Source organism: Larimichthys crocea, chromosome XII, assembly GCF_000972845.2.
Source record: "Larimichthys crocea isolate SSNF chromosome XII, L_crocea_2.0, whole genome shotgun sequence".
NCBI classification, from domain to species: Eukaryota; Metazoa; Chordata; class Actinopteri; family Sciaenidae; genus Larimichthys; species Larimichthys crocea.
In genome coordinates, this window is record NC_040022.1 from 10,796,004 (window position 1) to 10,816,871 (window position 20,868).

The window sequence follows — 20,868 nt, forward strand, 5'->3', positions numbered from 1 at the left end:
AAAGTCTAGACACATGTAAGGCAGACACACGCACAGCAAACAAACTGTTCAAATACAGAGATAAATATGCTACATGACACATGACAGATCACTGAAACTCTAATCACAATGTTCTGCTTTTAGATTAAAGAAATATTATATTCAGTCCGTAAAGTAGTAAGTAAGTTAGTCTGTAAGTTTAGTGTTTATCATGTTTTGTGTGTTAATACTAAACAAACAGAACTTAACAGAAAGGGAAATTGGAGACTGAAATCTGAAATGTCTGAAATGTTCTTTGTTCCTCAAATTCACCAGATGAAAGGACCGAAACCTTTAATAAAGTTTATTGCAAGTAAAGGGCCTGTAAAGTTTTCTCTTCTTTTGCCAGATATCTCCTCCTATACACCACTGTTATGGAGTAGGAAACCCCGGCAATGCTACTCGTTCTGCAGCACTTCGAGTCCCACAATCCCTTGGTGTTCTTGGCCCAGATGTACAACCACAACCTGCAGCTGATGCGCTGGGCTCTAGCTGTGCTGGGGTACAATATTGAGATCAAACACACGAAAAGGGTTGTTAATGTTGTGGCTGATGCACTGTCCTGTGTGTGAGATGCCTCAATGGTTTCTAATAGAGGTATTTTGTACTGATAATGTGTTACTGTGTATCATGTGCTATGTTCACTACAAACTATGGTTTGTGTTTTTATGGGGGAGGGGGGGTGTTACGGCCCAGGCGGCATGTGTTTGGTTGCTCTCTCCTCCCTCCATGTGTTCCCTTATGTATTTCAGATGCTGCTCCTCCTCTCTGGATTCCCACAGGTGACTATTGCTAATCACCAGGTGATATCTAGGAGGGAGGCAGACCTGTTGAGGAGAGCGGACATGTTGGCAGCGTGTGAGCTGTGTGTTGGTTCTGGTCAGAGCCGTCCTCCCGTTTGGAGAACTCGACCTTAGTTTAAATGTGTCTTTTGGTGTTGTCTTTAGGTTATGGTTTTCCTTTTGTAAATTAACCCCACCGTTTCTGCCCACCTCCTCTTAATCGGTGGTTTTGGCTGTATGTTACTGCCCTCTTCCCCTAGCCTTTCAGGGAAGTAACAACCACACTGTCTACAAGACAGTGAAGGGTGGTGTGTATGAGCTTTTACAGCAGTGATACTCAGTCATCCAAATGTGGGGCATGAGGCCAATGTCCACAGGCGGGGCATGGACAACCAGAGAACAATATGATGTGATACTAAGTTGAATCTATATCTAATCTATATATACTTTTTTTATCATCCCTTTTATTTTATTAGGTGCTTCACCTTTCTTTGTTAATGATTATTCGAAACTGTGGTCACTTGAAGAAGAACCACAGCTTGACAGTCAGAAAACTGCTTTATAGTCAGGAAACTGTTTTACAGCATAGATACATACACGGTATACATGTGTATATATCTATGGTTTTACAGTCAGAAAACTGCTTTATAGTCAGAAAACTGCAATAATCATTGACAGTTCCCTGTCATTTTAACATCTCGCATGAATCAAACAATATATAAAAAGTTACTAATTACCCCATTTCCACTCTTTTGTGCTAAACTAAGCTAACTGGCCTCTGGTCGAACATCATAATCATCATACAGAGTGATACTGATATTTTCAACTAATTTTAATTAAGAAAACAATATATATTTATATATATAATATATTAAATATTTCACAAAATGTAAAGCTAGTGTTTAAAGATTTGGTTCCCCCGTAGTTACAGGACAGAACATGCCAGCTGTTCAGTTAGTTTTCCACCCTGACTGACTGCCTGACTGTGACAACAATGTCAAAAGACATTAATAAGCGTTAAAATTAAAATGATTTTAAAATATTTTAAATATGAATTTGTGCTAATGTGCGCAAAATACTACTGACATATGTACTGTATGTTTAATAAAATATCTTCCAGGTTTTGTCAGAAAGAAGTCAGACATCAGTCTGTCTGGACTGTAACCATAAAACACAGAGTTTTTACAGTGTTCAAGTGCAACTTTTAACAGAAGACGTGAGGCAATGTAAAACATTTGGTAAGCTGGTAATATATTGCATAAGTACATAGCAAGCAGGGCCTATAATAAACAAATAAAAGTTACAAAAATGAACAGAAGCAGTTTCATATCTCGTATGAAACAATACTTAATAGATAAATATCTTGGCATTGAATGTCTCGTGTTAAATTGGAGCAAAACATGACACAAATATAACAAATACTGCAACAGAAATTACTATAATATGATTTTTTTATTTTTTATTTTGAACATTTCTCATACTGATTTGAAATGAATTCTTTACTTTTTATAAACACAGTTCTAAAAAACAAACAAACCCTGATCTCTGGACAGATATGGCCTGTATTACCGACTCAATCAAATCAATTGTCCCTATGCCCGAGGCCAGTCTGTCCACTGAACTTCAGGAAATCCATTCTGAGGTGTTTTCCTGCTGACGGACAGAGAGAAGAACATGGACCAAAACATGACCTCCTCCACAGAGGTGATAAAAGTGTGAATCGAATAAAGGCATTTATATCATCTGATATATATACATATTATCTGACACATCAGGATACATAATCTAATATATATTATATGAAAACACATCAGTTTATATGAAACTACATACATCAAAATGATAGCCCTATTCTGTGTGTGTGTGTGTGTGTGTGTGTGGGTGGGTGTTTGTGGAAGTGCATTTATATTTTGAGCAGGCACACTGTTACTGTAATTAAACTTACGTACACATAAAGTTTCTTCTGTACAAATATACATATTATGAAAAGTACAGGTTTGTCAGCTGTGCTTTAAAACATGTGAAGACATACAGTAAGACACTGCTAAAATTAAATAAATAACGCACAATCTATGGTCCAAATATAAATAACAGAGTAGCCCTACCACCAAAATACATATTTGCCCTTATAAAGTAGTTGTGGAGTGCCGTGCCGTGAGCGTGTGCAGTCGGTGAGAGTGTGTGTCAGCGCGCGTGTGTATGAGGCTGTGCACAGCATGTCTATATCTGGCAGACATCAGGTTGTACAATAAAGGGTTGACAGCAGCACTGAGGTAGAAGAGGACAGAGGACACCAGGTTGAAATACTGGGACAGATAGTACATAAAGTACATGTGTGCGTCAGGCGGTGTGTACGTGTCATTGTGTGTATTATCGCTGTACAACTCAGTCGGTGTCGCAGAAAGCTGTGTATCACCACGTGCTGTAACATTATGTTTATTCGTGTCAGTGCTAGTGCTTGTGTGTTGTGATATAACGTGAGAATAGAAGTGTTTGTGTGTGCTCGTATCATCAGATTCAGCCAAGTGTGTGTCTACATCAGCGTGTGTGTTCATCTTGACCTTTTTATTTGCACAGATATCACAGAACATTTGATCTCTCTCTCCGTGAACGTGTGCAGTCATCTTTCCGGTCTTGGACGTGGTCTTGAAGTGCGTTTCTAAATCTGAGTGGATAATGGGTTTAGTAGCAGTGTCTGTGTTGATGTTTGTGTCTGTGCTGACGTCAGAGAGAGCGTTAATATCTAAGTGTGAGTTTGCATCCGTGGATGTTTCCTGTCTGTCAGAACCGTAGCCCAGAGAAAGAGAGAAAATGGTCCGGCCCACATGAAAGGGCAGCCAGCACAAGACAAATGCCAAGACGATCACACCTGGATAAAATAAATAGACAGAAGGGCGATGATGAGCACAAAATGTGGAGGACATCAGTATCATTAATGCTTGAAGCAAAGGTGGTGAAAGTTGTCTCTTACACTAATAAATCCAGATGTTACACCTGTAATTAAGAAGTCAATTCCTACTCTGCCCCCCCATCCGTCTGTTCTTGCACTGTGTAACTTTGTGTTCAGGATTTACAGATTCACAGAAATTCCTGATAGACAGAAAACTGCTGCAAACTGTTGCTGCTGTTAGCTAATGGTAGCTCAGTTCGTTAGTCGAGCAGCCCGGGCTGTGAGCTCAGATCATTGCCACCATTCTGTGAAAGACTGAGCTGGCAGAGCAACAAAATATTGTTTCTCGACATAAAACTAAAAAGAGTATGTGAATTTCACTGTCTATAGTTCATAATATCATTAAAAGATTCAGAGAATGTGAGTAAATCTCTGTACACAGGGGACAGGACTGAAGACTGCATCAAAAACAGACAAGACAAGACAAGACAACAGACAAGTAGTGGACATAACTGCATGGGCTGAGGAACACTCAAGTTGGAACTCTGCCATGCAAAAAGGAAACCATATATGAACCAAATCCAGAAATGCCACCCCCTTCTGTGGGCGAGAGCTCATTTCAGATGGAGTGAGGTGAAATGTTAAACTGTCCTATGGGCTGAAGAGTCAAAATATGAAATTCTACTTGGAAATCATGGACCATGGATGGGATTTCTGTTTACATTTTATTGAGCATGCCAACTTTTTTGGAAACAGGGTTCTACAATAAATAAGGTAAGTAGGTCTCATGGCGAGTGTGTGTTTCTCACCCAGCATTTTGACAGTGTGCCGGTGACTCTGGTCTCTACGGCTGCTTCGTGGACGGAGCCACAGTGTCCGTCCAATCAGGCTGTAGACCAGGCCCAGGATGCAGAGTGGTACCAGGAAGTACATGTTGGACAGAATCATCATGGCCGACAACAGGCCGGACGAGATGGCATAGTGAGTACAGCGGCACTCTCTCCTGTCAATCTTTATTCCATGACCTCCATCGACACCTTCTTCCATTCCTCCTCCCTCATCTTCTCTCATTTTGTTTTGCCGCTTTCCTTCATCTTCACCTCCTCCGTTAGCTCCTTGTTTCTCATCTCCTTCTTCTGTTGTGCTCTCTCCAAACCATTTTAACTCCCCAATTCCTTCACCCCATCCATTTTTCTCTTGTTCTCCCCAATGCATTCCCTCTAATCCTCCATCCATCGAGGTTATATGTCCACTTCCTCTGTCCATTCCACCTATCATAAATCCTGCCTGATCTCCTTCAATGCCTGTCAACCCTCCGCCCTCTCTCCATCCACTAAGCACTAGCTCCTCTCCTTCAACATCCTCCACTCCAACCATGACCAACACTGGTGCCGCACTGACAGCCGCACCCAGCCAGAGGCAGCCGATGAGAGTTCTGGTTCTGCGCCGTGTCACCAGGGTCTTGGCGGTTATTGGCCAACAGACCGCCACGTACCTTTCCAGGGAGAGGAAGGTGATGTGGAGGATGGTGCAGAAGGTGCAGCACTCTGAGAGGAACATTGTCAGCTTACAGACAAGGTCTCCTAAGAGCCAGGGACTGGGCCTCCAGAGCTGAGAGAGACAGAGCGATTATTCTACGATGACGACATCTTCATTTACAAGAACAGTACAAGACAGTGGGTTTAGCCAAGGATCAATGATAGGATGATACATGTGTCAACTGAAATAGCGTAACACAAAGGTGGGACTGACAGTGAACATGTGGTCAGACCAGAACCGGCAGAGAGAATTAGCAGTATAAAACTACCTAGCTTGCATTAGTATTCAGGATGTACACATGTGATAGAGTGGCTTTAGGGACTGCAGTGTTATTCAATGTCCCCAGAGGATAAACTCCAAATACTTCCATCCTCTCGATCCTAGTCAGTTCTATTAAGGGAAATGTAAGAGTGTACGCATAGATTTAATGCTTCTGTGGCCACTAAATATGATGTTGATGGGACGGATACATCAGTCACCTCTGATTTTTTAGGTCACTGTTAGAATAACAGTTGAGGATAAACAAATTTCAGATTTTAACAATAATTCTTAATCAATTTGTTTTTTAAATGCTCATTATTTATTTTACACCTATCATTTGATTGCAGAGGAAATGATAGAGGACCACTCTGAGTATGATATAATGACATGTTATGTAGCAGCAGGGCTTTTTTAAACCACTGCTGGAACACGATTCTCAAAAGGAAACAAATGCATTATGTCTTCTTCAACAATGTGTGTGTGTGTGTGTGTGTGTGTGTGTGTGTGTGTGTGTGTCTGTGTGTGTCTGTGTGTGTGTGTGTGTGTGTGTGTGTACCTTGTACAGATCCAGAGGCAGCAGTAGCAGTATCAACAGATCACTAACGGCCATGCTGCTCAAGTAGAGGTACGTAGAACTTCTCATGTGAGGACGCAGCCAAACCACCAGAATTGTTAGTATGTTTCCCAGCAGGCCGAAGAGCATCAGTGGAATGTAAATGACAGTCACACACACTAGAATATAAAATATTGATGTAATATCAGTGCCATTGTGTATTTACTTCACTACATTACATTAGAATGGTAAACTATTGAATCATATACCATGCATACACTGAATTTAATGGAATAGTTGGGGAAATATGCTTATTTGTTTTCTTGCTGATAGTTAGATGAGAAGATTAATACCAGACTCATGTTTGTACATTAAATATGAAGTTACTGCCAGCAGGCAGTTAGCTTAGCTTAGCCCAAAGACTGAAGAAAGGGGGAAACAGCTAGCCCGGCTCTGTCAAAAGGTAAAAAATCAACAAAACGAAGGTAATGTGTAAACAAACAAAAATATCCAGATTTGTTTAATAAGAGTTTAACTAAAATCATTCCTTCATTGTCAGTCTTATATTCTTGTAACTGTACAATTTCTTTTATTTGTTACTGATCATGACTGCATTAAATGTCTTTCATAGCAATAGTGTGTAACTTTTATACCATAAAATAAATGGTAAATGGACTGTACTTATATATCTCCTTTCTAGTCTTCCAACCACTCAAAGCGCTTTACAGTACGTATTTCATTCACACATTCACACACATTCATACACTGATGTCATTGGCTGCCATGCAAGGTGCCAACTGCTCATCAGTTTGAGGAGTTAATTCATACACATTCACACACTGATGGCACAGCCTTCGGGAGCAATTTGGGGTTCAGTATCTTGCCCAAGGACACTTCGATATGTGGACCGGAGGAGCCGGGGATCGAACCACCAATAATCTGATTAGTGGAAAAATAAATAACCAATTTTATGTCATGTTAAAGCTACTTGTAACAGGTGAAGGCGTCATTTTCAACTTTTATAAACCTCATAGCCAAAACTAATAGATTGCACCAACACAGTTTGGTGCCCCTCTAAACCATTTGGAATCCCCAACACTTCCCATATTTCCTGTCAAACAAAGGCAAATTACTAAAAAATAAAGTTACATGCTGATGCTAAATCCTGATTGGTGCACAGGAGTATGTGATGCCACAGTTGGTTGCAATCTGCAGCCTCACCACTAGATGGGCCTTTCATAGGCCTTTCATGCTAAGCAGAGCTAACCAGCTGCTGGTGATAGCTTCATATTTACCGTACAGACAGGAGAGTGGTAATGATCTCTCAATTAAGTCACATATTTACCAAAACTATTAAATTAAACTTTAATATCAAAGGCAAGAGGGAAAAGATCTAATGGTGGAAGGTTTTGAGTTGTACTGTCCAGATACCACAATATCCTTCAGTCTGACAAGTTAAAGGTCAGAGTCAACAAGGTGATGGGACACCATATCAATCGATTTTTGTGTTGTTTTGTTTCCTTCAAAGGTTTTTGCCTGCTGCAGGTTTAAAATTTAATTTACAAAACTTTACACAATAGTACATTTTTGCTTTTACCCACCTAACTCAATCAATCCAAAGACAGGTTCCTCCCAATGGCACTCTTGGTTCAGACAGTTCTCTGCAAGGCTGCAGTTTTCATCGTCACAGCCGCTGCCCATGTCTCCCAAAAGATCCATGATGACACAGGATGGGGTCTGACAGATAAAAGTGAAAGCGGCAGGGGAGAGGTGTGTCCCCCAGGTTACAGGGTGAAGAGGTGACGCAGAGCGATGGATTTCCTATGATGCTCGATCACAGCTAACACTGAAGGCAATGGACGAGATGGAGAAGTGACACAACAAAAGAGAATTAACATTAAGACATTTACAAGAAAATCATACATGCAAATCTTACCTACTGTGATGAAATAAACAAACATGCAGTTATACAATCATAGACGTTTAAGACAGTTAAACTCAACACTACATGCCACTGTTTACCTCATGTTTGTCTTATGGTAAACATTTATTAAGACACACACACACAAAAAACCACATCAAACCACCCACAAACCAATCTGGACTTATAACTATACATTAGTGTTTACAGATACAAAAATTACACACACACACACACACACACACACACGCACACACAGGCACCAAAACAAAAACATACATTTTCAATTAGGTAAGGTGAAATAATACACTCACTGACTGAGAGGAGCTTCAGTGTCTGCGATGGTCACACGCGTGTGCTTTGTCCGGGTCTTATACACCAACACACACACACACACACACACACACACATATATACATCTATCTCTCCCCTCACTCACTCCCCCCTCTCATTGCTTTCTCTCTCTTCCTCTCTGATTCATCTTTTACCTACCTATTAAATCTAGAATAGAATTTAAAATTCTTCTCCTTACTTACAAATTTCTTCATGGTCAGGCACCATCTTATCTAAAAGAGCTCATAATACCTTACTACCCCTCTAGAACACTGCGCTCTCAGGACGCTGGGTTCCTTGTGGTTCCTATAGCTTCCAAAAGTAGATTGGGCGCCAGAGCTTTCAGCTATCAGGCTCCTCTTCTGTGGAACAAACTACCATTCTTGGTTTTCGGGAGGCAGACACGGTCAACACTTTTAAGAATAGACTTAAGACTTTCCTTTTTGATAAAGCCTATAGTTAGGGCTGGCTCAGGTCATCCCTTAGTTATGCTGCCATAGGACTAGACCACCGGGGGACTCCACCCCCCACCCAGGGTTATGCCTAGCCAGGCACGGTATTGGTTGAAGATGCAGTCACATCTCCCTTACCGAAAACCCTCTCTCTCTCTCTCTCTCTCTCTCTCTCTCTCTCTCTCTCTCTCTCTCTCTCTCTATCTCTCCATCTGTGACATTCTCATTAATGCATGTTACTAACCAAACTTCCCCGAGTTTCTGTGCTCTGTCGTCCACAGTTCTCGTGGATCGTGGCTGCTGCTGGATCCTGCACGACGTCCATACATATATTACTGTCATTATTACTACCATATCTGTTACTGTAATCATTTTTATCATTCATTGTGATTCATTGTCATTTTGTCAGTCATTGTAATTGTATGTGTTGATTTGTCCTGTACACATGACATCCATTGCACGTCTGTCGTCCTGGGGAGAGGGATCCCTCCTCTGTGGCTCTTCCTGAGGTTTCTTCCACAATTTTTCCCTGTTAAAAGGGTGTTTGGTGGGCAAGTTTTTCCTCACTCGAACCGAGGGTCTAAGGACAGAGGGTGTCACTCCCTGTACAGATTGTAAAGCCCTCTGAGGCAAATGTACTTTGTGACTTTGGGCTATACAGATAAAATTGATTTGATTTGATTTGATTTGATTTGATTTGATTTTACTGAATGCCCTACCCCTCTTTCAAAACACATTAAATATGTTGGAAAATAGTTGCTAAAAACGTGTGAAAAGACTGAAGGTGGAGTTAGAGCTTCAAAATGTTTTCAATCCAGGACTTTGTGGGAGTTAGAGCTTCAAAATGTTTTCAATCCAGGACTTTGTGGGCAGTCCTTAAAGGGTGGCTCGATGACACGCTGAGGCCACCCTGAGCATACCCCTGCACCCCTAGCAGAGAGATAGAGATGAATTCGTCTCACTCAGAGTGTTTCAAAGTTAGTCATGTCATTTTCTGAACTCATCTGGCACGTTTCAGTCGCTTCAAGATGGCTGCTTGACTGCTGCCATGAGTGGGCGTGGTTTCAGCCTGGAGCTGAGAATTCATTTTTACCTGATTTTGACACCTAATTTCATAAAGTTGTCGATATTTTTAATCATTCAATTTTGGCTGGGTGGTTAATAACACTTTCTTCTCTGGTCTGACAAACTCAGAACACACTGTTGTAGCTGGTTAAGGTGGTTTAGTTGCTTTGGTTTTAGTCCGGTGGTGCCCAACATGATGGTCGATCCCCTCCAAAGGGCCACATGATAAATCTGCGGGGTTGATTCCAACTCAATGAACAAACAGCTTTACCTGGAAAACAGGAACAACCATAAACACAACTTCTTTTGTTTGATTCAACACTTGAAAATAACATCATAAATATGATTAAATGGACAAACAACAGTACACCTACATGAGAAAAATCACCCAGTTTATATGTGTAAAAGTGACTAGGACCCGGGAAGAACCCTGCTGACTCTTCAGCGAACTGTCCACCAGAAAACCAGCAGTTGAGCCGATTAAGTCCCACTCTTTATCTCCAGTGATTATGAGAGAAAAGCAACTGTCATTGTTATAACAAACAGCAGTAATGTCCAGCATGACCCCATCATGATGCTCTGTAGGTGGAGCCAATTTTAGATTTACAGTGGAAACTAAGTGAATACATAACATTGCTAGGGAGCTTAGTATTCCCATAAATTTCCAAAGTTTAGACATTTTCTCCTCATATCACTTGTTAGAGATCATCTTTGGTGAAACCAGGCCAACAGAGAGACATTTGAGATTTGTGATATGAGTTCAATATTTACTTCAGTAACTATGATGTGAGATAAACAAATATAATCTATTCTGACATTCACTTCTCTCATTAAAGTGAGCAGTATGAAGACATTATTGTAGCAGTTTTCCTGCAAAGGGCATCAGAGAATAGACTCTGGACCTGCTGCTGCTCTGCTAAAGAGGAACAGCAGCAGAAAATCAACGTGATACACTTACGGGAAATGGTTGTTCAGTGGGGCCTCTCCTTCAGAAACACAATGTACTCTACACAGACACACACACACACACACACACACACACACACAGAGAGAGAGAGAGAGAGAGAGAAAGAGAAAACTGAGAAAGAGAAAGAGAAAGAGAGCAGTGAAAGTGAACAAACCTCTCTCTCTTTTTTCTTTTTTTGGCCTCCTGGTCACTCCCATGGATGCTTATAAATCCAGTGTTGACTTTGCAGAAGCAACAGTTTTCTGTCTCATGCATGTTATGAGCAAGACAAGATGGCATTGAGAGCTACGCTGAAGAACAAGAGCATCTTATCAGGTATGTGTGTATGTTAACTTTAAGGGAGGGCCAGGTCTTCGACTAGATAAGAGAAGAACTTTGAGGTGGACACACATCTTTGCAGGCATTTTATGTAGAGCAACAGTGACATAACAGTAGAGCTGCAATGATTAGTTGATTATTTTATTAGTTAATCGACAGAAAAGCAACTATTTTAATAATTTAATAACAATTTAAAGTGGAATATCTGTGGCTCCTGTTACAAGATTTTTTTAAGAACAACCTTTGAATAAGGAGGACTGGATTCAGAGTATCAAAGTTTAAGTTGAATTTATTATTCTTGTACAAGAAGGAGCATTTAACAGTGCAACACACAAGAGGGTTACAGAGAAAAGGCTCCCTGAGGAGCTCTGTCAGGTGGTTCTTATACAATTCTTTCTCAAAATGGGCTGTCTCGGACATCTTCCCACTAACAATTTCCTTTTTCGATTTTCCCCTTGTAATGAACATTATGTTTCTTGTCCAAAATGACACTTCCCTTAACCTGTCTCTCATGTCCTTGAACATCTTTTTTAATTACCGCTCCATGAACTATGTACTATTACTATGTACTATCATTACTTTTATAGAGAAGTTCAACAATTCAAGCAAATAATCAGGAAAGTATTCAGCAGATGAATTGATAATGAAAATAATTATTGTTTGAATGAGGTCCTGGTTCCTGTTCTGAACACAGTAATCACACACAAGCTGCTCGTAAAGGTCAATCTTACACTGATAAGACAACAAAGACTTTATTGATCTCACACCGGGGCAATTCTCTTGTTACAGCAGCTCAAGTTATGATGTGATGAGATAAGAAAATATACATGAATACAAATAAAATAGAAAAATAGAAGATATAGAAAAATAAAACAAGCTGTATTGTTACGACCCGGCTCGTTAAGTGAGCCGTAACATAGAAAGGGATAAGAAATAAAAAGTAAATGACACTGGCTTTAGGTTTGTCCATTTATTTTCTTAATTTAACAAAAGGTGGTGAGGAAAAATGGAACAAAAAGGGCACACGAGTGCTGTTTAAAAGAACAAATAAATATAACAAAAAGACTCTACCAGAGCCTATTCTTTACTAAGTCACAGAACAAAACCAGAAACAAAAACCTCACTATTTAATCTATTTTTATCAATAACAAAAAACATCGAAAACAGCACCCTGTAACAGTATGCTCTATTTACACCTTACAGTATATAACTTGTATACAGATTTGTCTGATGGATGGAACTGATAGATTGAATGCACAATGTGTGTAACATTGCATTAAATGTTTAGGTGCATCTTCAATAATGATCCAAATTTAATTTTAAAGTAAGCCTCTGCGTGTGTGTGTGTGTGTGCAGGTCTTCTCTCCCGGCTGTCGTCCTGCAGCAGTCATGGCAGAGTGTGTGTGTCTCCCGTCCTCGTCGCTCAGAGGAGGAACAACTCCACCTCACCTAAACTCAAAGTGGATTTTAACCAGAGCACGGGTAAAGATTTTAACATCCTCACCATCACTCCTCTTTACGACACAGCTGAATTGTTTTGTCAGTTTTCATAAATATTTTTCAATAATTATCTCTAAACTTGCTTTACAAACATTCATCATTCTCTTTTTTAAGAGATTTCAATGTGTCCTTTTAGCTTTCGTCTTCTGTCTGGAAAAAATGTCTGCATCATCACATGGCTGCTTTTTGTGTCCCTTACTCAACTTACAAAGAGATAAACTTACAAGTCAGTCTCTGAACTGTTTGTTGAAGACAGTTTGGGGACTTCCCTCAAGCTCATGTTGCTAAAACTGAAAGCAATTTAAGAGTTTGAAAAAAGCACTCCATTAGGGAACCAAGCAGTCATTTGAGCAGTTACATATTTGTGACACATTAGAAGTCATGTACTTTTTAACAATGCTGAACCTTTATCGGTCTTTTAAAAAGTCCTCTGTGTTACAAAGTATAAAAAGCTTCATGTCCAGGTTGTTTTAATGCACGAGGGAGGAGAACGGAGGGAGAACTATATTCCAGCCATGCCATGCCACCAATTAATCACTCTGCATTTAGAAATCCTAAGACGATCTGAGATCTCCGATGCAATCTGTCCGGTACCACAAGACTAACCATTAAACAGCCTGGCCCTTAAGCCATGTGAATTAGATATTGCTGTTGACCTCGATGACCAGCTATGTTCCTATAAAACACTGAGCTGAGACTTCATATTCAATGTTGTCCATTCTTAATCATTTCTATGTTTTCACATAATTTCTTTTCACTTGGGGATTAATCTGGAGAGACTCTGTGTGTATAAGTCTTCATGTCAAAGAGATCATCATCTCTGTCTCTCTGTAGGTGTGGCGGTGATGCACATGCAGAATCCGCCAGTCAACAGTCTCAGTTTAGGTTTCCTCACAGAGTTCTGCATCGCCATGGAGAAGCTGGAGATGGATAAGAGCTGCCGGGGCCTCATCCTCACCTCGGTACAGTTTAAAGCAGCAGAGCCTTTGAGGTTTAACATGTGATGTGTTTGTTTGTATTAGGAGGAAGTTAAAGTCAGCTGTAGAAATGATTCTAACTGGATTGTAGTGACGATCGTTTTTTTCGTTTTAGAATCAGTGAATCACTTTCACTTTCAAATTGACCGTTTAACCTAAGTGTGTGTGTGTGTGTGTGTGTGTGTGTTTCTACATTCCAGAGCCAGCCTAAAGTATTCTCAGCCGGGCTGGACATCATGGATATGTACGGGAAGAAACTAGAGCAGTATGAAGAGTTCTGGAGAGCTGTTCAGGAGATGTGGCTGAAGCTCTACAGCTCCAACATGGTCACTATAGCTGCGATCAATGTACGTATAAAACACAAAGAGAAAGATATGAAAGTCAAACGTCCTGCAGATTACCTGTTAGCCTACCTCATCACTCCTTCCACAGGGTTCCAGTCCTGCAGGTGGCTGTCTGATGTCTCTTTCGTGTGACTACAGGATAATGGCGGACAACCCTCGTTACAGCATCGGCTTTAATGAGACGCAGTTTGGCATCGTAGTACCTGTTTGGTAAGAAAGATAGAAGTGGTCATGTTCTTGATGATGATAGTTTTAGCATTACATCAAACAAATAATAACTCATCGTTGACTGTAGTAAACAAATAGTGCTGCTGTCTGCAGGTGTAAGGAAGCCATGACGACCATAGTGGGCCACAGAAACACAGAGCTAACTCTGGAGTTGGGGCTGCTCTACAACCCTTCAGATGCCCTGAAGATAGGACTGGTGGACCAGCTGGTACCTGAAGACCAGGTCCTCGCCACAGCCACAAAGACCATGACCAAGTGGTTGGCTATTCCAGGTATATCAACACAGAACATGGTTTGTTCTATATTTTCTTGCACCTCGTCCTCCCATTGATGATGCATTGCTGGAGTATTAAACCGTCATCAGTACCATCAGTAACTATTTTGTTTTTGCTGACCTCCAATGGTAGAAGTCTTGCTGTGGTGGTAGCAGTTGACTCTAGGGTGTATCATGACATCACTGTTGGGTGGTTACAGGTGGTCACAGGTGCTACAGACTCAAAACTTACCAATAACAAGAGGTCCCAGTTTAATACAATGATGTCCCAGGGAAGCAAATCAGTAAAGACAATTAGTATCAAAAGAAACACCTGTTACACACTTTATTGGTTTACTTGGTCAGGTCAGTGAGAACCATCCAGAGTCAATCTAAAAGTCACTAGAGGTCCATTTAACTCCACTTTCAGAGTCTGAGCTAACTGTTCCCCTCTTCACTTTGCAGATCATGCCAGGCGGATCACCAAGTCCATGATGAGGAAGCCAACCATCGACAAGATAATGTCCATCAGAGAGGCTGACATGCAGCAATACATCAGCTTCATCAGTAAAGACAGCACTCAGAAGATGCTCGGCACATATCTGGAGATGCTCAAGAAGAAGAGGGGCTAGAGGAAACTTTGGGAGTGCAGCTGAAACAAACCATCTGTTCATTGTTGTCAAAGATCCTTGAATACAGCTCATCTGATTTAAAATGACTGTACACTAAGCCCTGACCACTACTGTACCTGAAAAGCATTTACAACTGCAATCATCATTATCATCATCATCATCATCATCATTCATCATCATCATCATCACCATCGTCATCATCATCATCACAATCCAATTTAAGGATGGTGGTTGCGGGAGATGGGGTGGACTGTACCTCATGACTAGGTTGTGTTCTAGATTTCACTTGAGAAGGTGCAGACCGAACACTGGGTCATACTGGGCATTTGAAAATGACCAGCCTTCTCCCTACGTCGCTCACGCAGGCAGTTATCCAGTTATCCAGAGTCAAAGTCATTCATCCTTGGTTGCTCACAGAGTCCATTCAAAAACACGCCCTGAAGAGCTTGGTCATTCCACCCAGCATCTGCTGCCAATGTCCTAAACTCCACCGAGTAGTCAGTCACACTTCTTAGGCCCTGGCGAAGATTCAACAGTCGTTTTGAGGCATTCCCACAGTGGTCAGGGTGATCAAACATATTTTTCCACAAACTCCTCCATAGTAAAAGTGGTAACTGACTGATTCGAATTTACAGATAGACAGATATCAGCATGAAACTTCCAGTTAATTACTCTTACGATGAATCAGTTTTTGTTTTTTGTGATCAGTATCAATATTTGTATCTGTACCAGTATTGTTAAAACTGTAATAAAAAGTAACATATGAAATTGAAAATGTGTGGTATCGCCATTCATAAAACACATGCAGGACAGTGGGTTTGTTGACTGAAATGTCAAATCATATTTTAAAAGCTGGGGCTAGCTAATGTAATGTGCAGTTGATTGAAACCAAGTGGCAACCAGCAACTGTGGCTGGGAGATGAAGCCAATGCAGAAGTGCAAACAGCTACAGTTCCTTGAGTGGCCACATGAGGCTGGCTCCAGAACATTTCAGTCTCCATAAGTCCCCATGTTCAAATGTCCAACTTCACAGCAGAAATAAACATGTTTACAGCCTGGTACAAAAAACAGTTTTGGTCTCTGTAGCTAATTTCCCCATTCATGACAACTGTACTGAGCTTGAATTTATATACAACTCACCTGTTCAAATGATATTAAGGTGTATGGCTGCTTTGACTGACAGGTAAGTACCATTACAGGTGGATGATTAGAGCACACAGGACTCTTTCAGCCCGCTTTAGGTCCACCAACAATCCACGCCTAAGCCGATTTTTAGATTAGTAATTTCTTCAGAAACCTATAGGTGACGTCACACATACACTGTCCATTCTTTATACAGCCATTGGTTGACACCTAACCATCTGACTTATGACCTCACAAAATAATATTCAATAACATGCTCCTGTGCTTATCATTAATGTTTAACTTTAACTAATTTAATAAACTCGTTAGACTGACATGCTAGCATTTTAAGCCTAGAGTACATTGAAGTAGATAAATACTAATCCACTGGTTGGAATTCTTCACAAGTGTTTTGAACAACATAAAGATCTTTTTAAATTATGAGTATGTCTCTTTCGCAAATTGTTAAGACACTTCCACAAAGGTTTTTTTTTATTTATTTCAGTTTTGTTTTCCAAGAAGTCTGTTCCCTCTGAGACAGCCTGCACCTGCTCTCTCCTGAAACTTAACCACAGCTTCCTCTACGACATGTCGTGGCCCCTGTGTGACCCAAGTCAAGGCCCACACGCCGGGTACGTAAGCCTGCGCCGCTGCCAGTCTAATCAATGAGAGCACTCACACAGGGCGCGCCGCGGAGCGTCCCAGCAGCGACTCTCCGCGCTGCGGCTATTATTCCAGTAGAATGGGGGAACAGTGGACGAGTGAAGCCAGAAGGGGGCAGTAATGTTTCTAAAAGGACGACAGCTGTTGTAAAACCACAAAGAAGGAGAAGGAGAAGAAGAAGGCTGCACTCCATTCGGGCTCGGAAGAAGACGACATGGCGCTGAGAGCTACGCTGAGGAGCAAGTGCGGCGTATCAAGTACGTGAGCATGCGGTGTGAAGACGCGCTGTGACGTGCGGGTCCACTCATGACTTGTTTTGACCGTCATGTAGCTGTTAGCTCTGTTAGCTGTGCTCGGTACAAACTGTGACAAAGGTCACACACTCTGCTGTAAGGTGCTGTCACTGAATGAACGTCTTGTTATCTCATATTCACGGAAAAAGTTTTTATTAAAAGTATTGTTTTTTCTGAATTCATGAGCTCGCTCTAGCTTCCCATGTCCCGGTCACATCCCCCCTGAGCCTGACCCAAAGCCCCCTAACCTTGGCTCTGCCTTCACCCCTGCTGCTCAGCTGGACAGCTGGGTCTGTCACTGTGTAACCAGACCCTCAAACTAATTGAAACCAGAATTTAGTGCAGAGTGTTTGAACTTTAGACATACTGAACTCCCTCTAATCCACCCTGCAACTGGATTGGCTGATCTGGAGGCAGGTGATGTCATAGAGGCAGCTTTCATCACCAACCAACCCAGACTCCTTATACCTCCATATAACTTATATAACATATAATCAAGTCTAACTCAGTCTTGATATGTGCTAAATACACCTTCTGTGTGTGTGTGTGTGTGTGTGTGCAGGTCTTCTCTCCCGGCTGTCGTCCTGCAGCAGTCATGGCAGAGTGTGTGTGTCTCCCGTCCTTGTCGCTCAGAGGAGGAACAACTCCACCTCACCTAAACTCAAAGTGGATTTTAACCAGAGCACGGGTAAAGATTTTAACATCCTCACCATCACTCCTCTCTCTCTATCTCTTTGTCTATCTCATTTATATTTTAAACATCTCTCTCACAAACACACAAATGATCTGACCTCATATGAAAATAGTTTATTTGTTATTTAACTTTATGTGTATATAGACTAACCATTAAACAGCCTGACCCTTAAGCCATGTAAATTAGATATTGCTGTTGACCTCGATGACCAGCTATGTTCCTATAAAACACTGAGCTGAGACTTCATATTCAATGTTGTCCATTCTTAATCATTTCTATGTTTTCACATAATTTCTTTTCACTTGGGGATTAATCTGGAGAGACTCTGTGTGTATAAGTCTTCATGTCAAAGAGATCATCATCTCTGTCTCTCTGTAGGTGTGGCGGTGATGCACATGCAGAATCCGCCAGTCAACAGTCTCAGTTTAGGTTTCCTCACAGAGTTCTGCATCGCCGTGGAGAAGCTGGAGATGGATAAGAGCTGCCGGGGCCTCATCCTCACCTCGGTACAGTGTAACCTCATTAAAGATGTGTCTTTGCTCAGGTTGCGTTGTGAAAATAATAAATGTTATTTAGTTAATAGGGTGTGTGTGTGTGTGTGTGTGTGTGTGTGTGTGTGTTTGTGTTTCTACATTCCAGAGCCAGCCTAAAGTGTTCTCAGCCGGGCTGGACATCATGGATATGTACGGGAAGAGTCCGGAGCACTGTGCAGAGTTCTGGAGAGCTGTTCAGGAGATGTGGCTGAAGCTCTACAGCTCCAACATGGTCACTATAGCTGCGATCAATGTACGTATAAAACACAAAGAGAAAGATATGAAAGTCAAACGTCCTGCAGATTACCTGTTAGCCTCCCTCATCACTCCTTCCACAGGGTTCCAGTCCTGCAGGTGGCTGTTTGATGTCTCTTACGTGTGACTACAGGATAATGGCGGACAACCCTCGTTACAGCATCGGCCTTAATGAGACGCAGCTCGGGATCGTAGCACCTTTTTGGTAAGAAATTATAAGTATGACATCAGCAATGACAGCTGTGGTAGCAGTACTGCCCAAGATGTAAATGTGGAATCGGGGTCTGTTCATACTGGACCTCTATACTCGTCGTGCTGGAGTACATTACAGGACAGCACCAAGAGCAACGTCTCTGGGCAACTCATCTGTGATAAAAACAAAGTCAAATTTATTAAAATGACCTTCATCACAGGCAACAAATGTACAACCATGGAATGGAAATGTATGTATGAATATGTATGAATTAGCATCATCAAAAGATAATGTATAACCTGAAGGGCAATGTGGAGACTGCAAATATTTGAGGTGGTTGTTTTCTAACCTGGTACTCATTTTATATTCATTCATATTACATTTATATTGAATCTAGTGAGTCAGATGTGCTTGCTCTATATTATTGTTTTGTTGTATCCCCCCCGTAACTGTCTAGTTGTTTTCTTGTTTCTTGGAAAGATGGTGATCATTCTTATATTTTTGTACACTGTGTTATACCTACCTATTATTGTATAACTTTCTAAAAGAAATGAAGACAAAGTTGATCATTGTTGACTGTCTGCAGGTTCAAGGACACCATGATTAACACAGTGGGCCACAGAACCACTGAGATGGCTCTGGAGTTGGGGCTGCTGTACAGCTCTTCAGATGCCCTGAAGATAGGACTGGTGGACCAGTTGGTACCTGAAGACCAGGTCCTCACCACAGCCACAAAGACCGTGACCAAGTGGTTGGCTATTCCAGGTACATTAGACATTATATAGCACCTTAAACAGTATACTAAACATGATTACATTAATAACTATTAATCTTTAGGCAAACGTCAAACTGTTCATCTGTTCACTTTACAGACCACGCAAGACAGATCACCAAGTCCATGATGAGGAAGCCAACCATCGACAAGCTGACGTCCAACAGAGAGGCTGACATCCAGTTCTTTGTTAACTTCATCACCAAAGACTCCATTCAGAAGTCTCTGGGCATGTATCTGGAAATGCTTAAAAAGAGAAAGAGCTAGAGGAGACTGGGAAACATTAAATGACACACAGGCTACGTCATCCGGTTTTTCTTTGTCTTTTTCCTGAAAGTGTGAGCAGCACAAATCAAATGGAATCTGATCTTCTCCATGCTGATTTGGGCCTCTTTCCTAATGTGGTACCTAAATCAGATACAGATCCTCTGTGTGTAAGTGGTCGTATCAGAAATCATGCAACCTTTACGTCACTGTAGATTGACGTTCGTCACAGTTCATCCCTTCATGAGTACAAACATGGAGGTAGAGATAGATGTTTTCATGGGTCCAGATCAATCCTCCTCACCAAGAAAGTCAAATATATCCATGTTATCATCTAATATAGTCGTAACATCTTCTTCATCTTTACCAGGGCTAACATTAGCATTACTAATTTGATGAATCTAACCTCTGGTCTCTGACTCCATGTTTATTTCCATATGACATTTGTTTTGTCTATGCTGTTCTTTTGCTTATAAGGATCAGTTCAGGACTGTGACCAGCTAACACAAGAATCTAATAATGGCCTCATTTCAAAATGTGAACAGCCAAATAAAAAAAATCCGACTTAGCCTTGAACATAGCCATGTACTCATATTAGAGTAAGACGAGCTGAAAACACATCTACCTCCAGGTTCTTGTGTTCATTGGCGTCAGTTGTGCTCAGATCCTTGACTCTGCAGCTCATCTTCATGATGTAATTGTTTGATCGTACACTAAGCCCTGACGGTGGTTAGTGTGTTTATTCTCAAACGGCATGCTTCAGTTTTTGGATTGGAGGGGTTTAGTAGTTATTGTCACAGACAGGTCTTCAGCATTAAAGTGCCTAGCCTTACTGTACCTTCAAGAGCTACAACAACTAATGAAAGTAAGCTGGTGTGTAATCTGAATAGCCCACAATGGGTGATACCTTTGTGACCTCTAACATTTATCTACAGAACTTTTAATTGTTCTAACTATTTAGCCAGAAGTTTTTGAATACATAATGTATGTATGTGCTCAGTGGATTGATTGGTGTCATTAAAGTCAGTGTAAAGGCAATTCCATGT

The 20,868-nt window shown here is 41.1% G+C and overlaps 3 protein-coding genes across 4 annotated transcripts; 2 read left to right on the forward strand and 1 right to left on the reverse strand.

Moving 5' to 3' along the window:
* Positions 1-2,347: 2,347 nt before the first annotated feature.
* On the reverse strand, positions 2,348-8,417 carry LOC104926838 (growth hormone secretagogue receptor type 1). Of its 2 annotated transcripts, XM_027284842.1 has the most exons (5): positions 8,279-8,417; positions 7,645-7,889; positions 6,047-6,222; positions 4,500-5,301; positions 2,348-3,669 (listed from the first exon to the last, which is right to left on the reverse strand). In XM_027284842.1, exons 2-5 carry the CDS (start codon positions 7,760-7,762, stop codon positions 2,927-2,929), a joined length of 1,839 nt encoding a protein of 612 aa, XP_027140643.1. In that variant the 5' UTR covers positions 7,763-7,889; positions 8,279-8,417; the 3' UTR covers positions 2,348-2,926. The 2 variants fall into 2 exon arrangements, with proteins under 2 accessions (XP_027140643.1, XP_027140642.1); XM_027284841.1 differs by having other exon boundaries at positions 7,645-8,417.
* A 2,526-nt stretch (positions 8,418-10,943) lies between these two features.
* LOC104926840 (enoyl-CoA delta isomerase 1, mitochondrial) lies at positions 10,944-15,808 on the forward strand. The gene is made up of 7 exons (XM_027284853.1): positions 10,944-11,096; positions 12,456-12,581; positions 13,434-13,561; positions 13,777-13,923; positions 14,009-14,130; positions 14,242-14,420; positions 14,867-15,808. Exons 1-7 carry the CDS (start codon positions 11,054-11,056, stop codon positions 15,031-15,033), a joined length of 912 nt encoding a protein of 303 aa, XP_027140654.1. The 5' UTR covers positions 10,944-11,053; the 3' UTR covers positions 15,034-15,808.
* A 1,111-nt stretch (positions 15,809-16,919) lies between these two features.
* Positions 16,920-20,860, forward strand: eci1 (enoyl-CoA delta isomerase 1). The gene is made up of 7 exons (XM_027284852.1): positions 16,920-17,075; positions 17,674-17,799; positions 18,184-18,311; positions 18,445-18,591; positions 18,677-18,798; positions 19,373-19,551; positions 19,659-20,860. Exons 1-7 carry the CDS (start codon positions 17,033-17,035, stop codon positions 19,823-19,825), a joined length of 912 nt encoding a protein of 303 aa, XP_027140653.1. The 5' UTR covers positions 16,920-17,032; the 3' UTR covers positions 19,826-20,860.
* The last annotated feature ends 8 nt before the right edge of the window (positions 20,861-20,868 follow it).

What these genes read in the sequence shown, in the direction of transcription:
- LOC104926838 (XM_027284842.1), bottom strand. Translation starts at nt 7,762, where the DNA reads ATGGATCTTTTGGGAGACATGGGCAGCGGCTGTGACGATGAAAACTGC. An exon ending in CTTTGGATTGATTGAGTTAG is followed by an intron (nt 6,223 to 7,644) that starts GTGGGTAAAAGC and finishes TTTATATTCTAG; the next exon opens with TGTGTGTGACTGTCATTTAC. An exon ending in TGCCTCTGGATCTGTACAAG is followed by an intron (nt 5,302 to 6,046) that starts GTACACACACAC and finishes TGTCTCTCTCAG; the next exon opens with CTCTGGAGGCCCAGTCCCTG.
- LOC104926840 (XM_027284853.1), top strand. Translation starts at nt 11,054, where the DNA reads ATGGCATTGAGAGCTACGCTGAAGAACAAGAGCATCTTATCAG. An exon ending in GGATTTTAACCAGAGCACGG is followed by an intron (nt 12,582 to 13,433) that starts GTAAAGATTTTA and finishes GTCTCTCTGTAG; the next exon opens with GTGTGGCGGTGATGCACATG. An exon ending in GGCATCGTAGTACCTGTTTG is followed by an intron (nt 14,131 to 14,241) that starts GTAAGAAAGATA and finishes TGCTGTCTGCAG; the next exon opens with GTGTAAGGAAGCCATGACGA.
- eci1 (XM_027284852.1), top strand. Translation starts at nt 17,033, where the DNA reads ATGGCGCTGAGAGCTACGCTGAGGAGCAAGTGCGGCGTATCAA. An exon ending in GGATTTTAACCAGAGCACGG is followed by an intron (nt 17,800 to 18,183) that starts GTAAAGATTTTA and finishes GTCTCTCTGTAG; the next exon opens with GTGTGGCGGTGATGCACATG. An exon ending in GGGGCCTCATCCTCACCTCG is followed by an intron (nt 18,312 to 18,444) that starts GTACAGTGTAAC and finishes TCTACATTCCAG; the next exon opens with AGCCAGCCTAAAGTGTTCTC.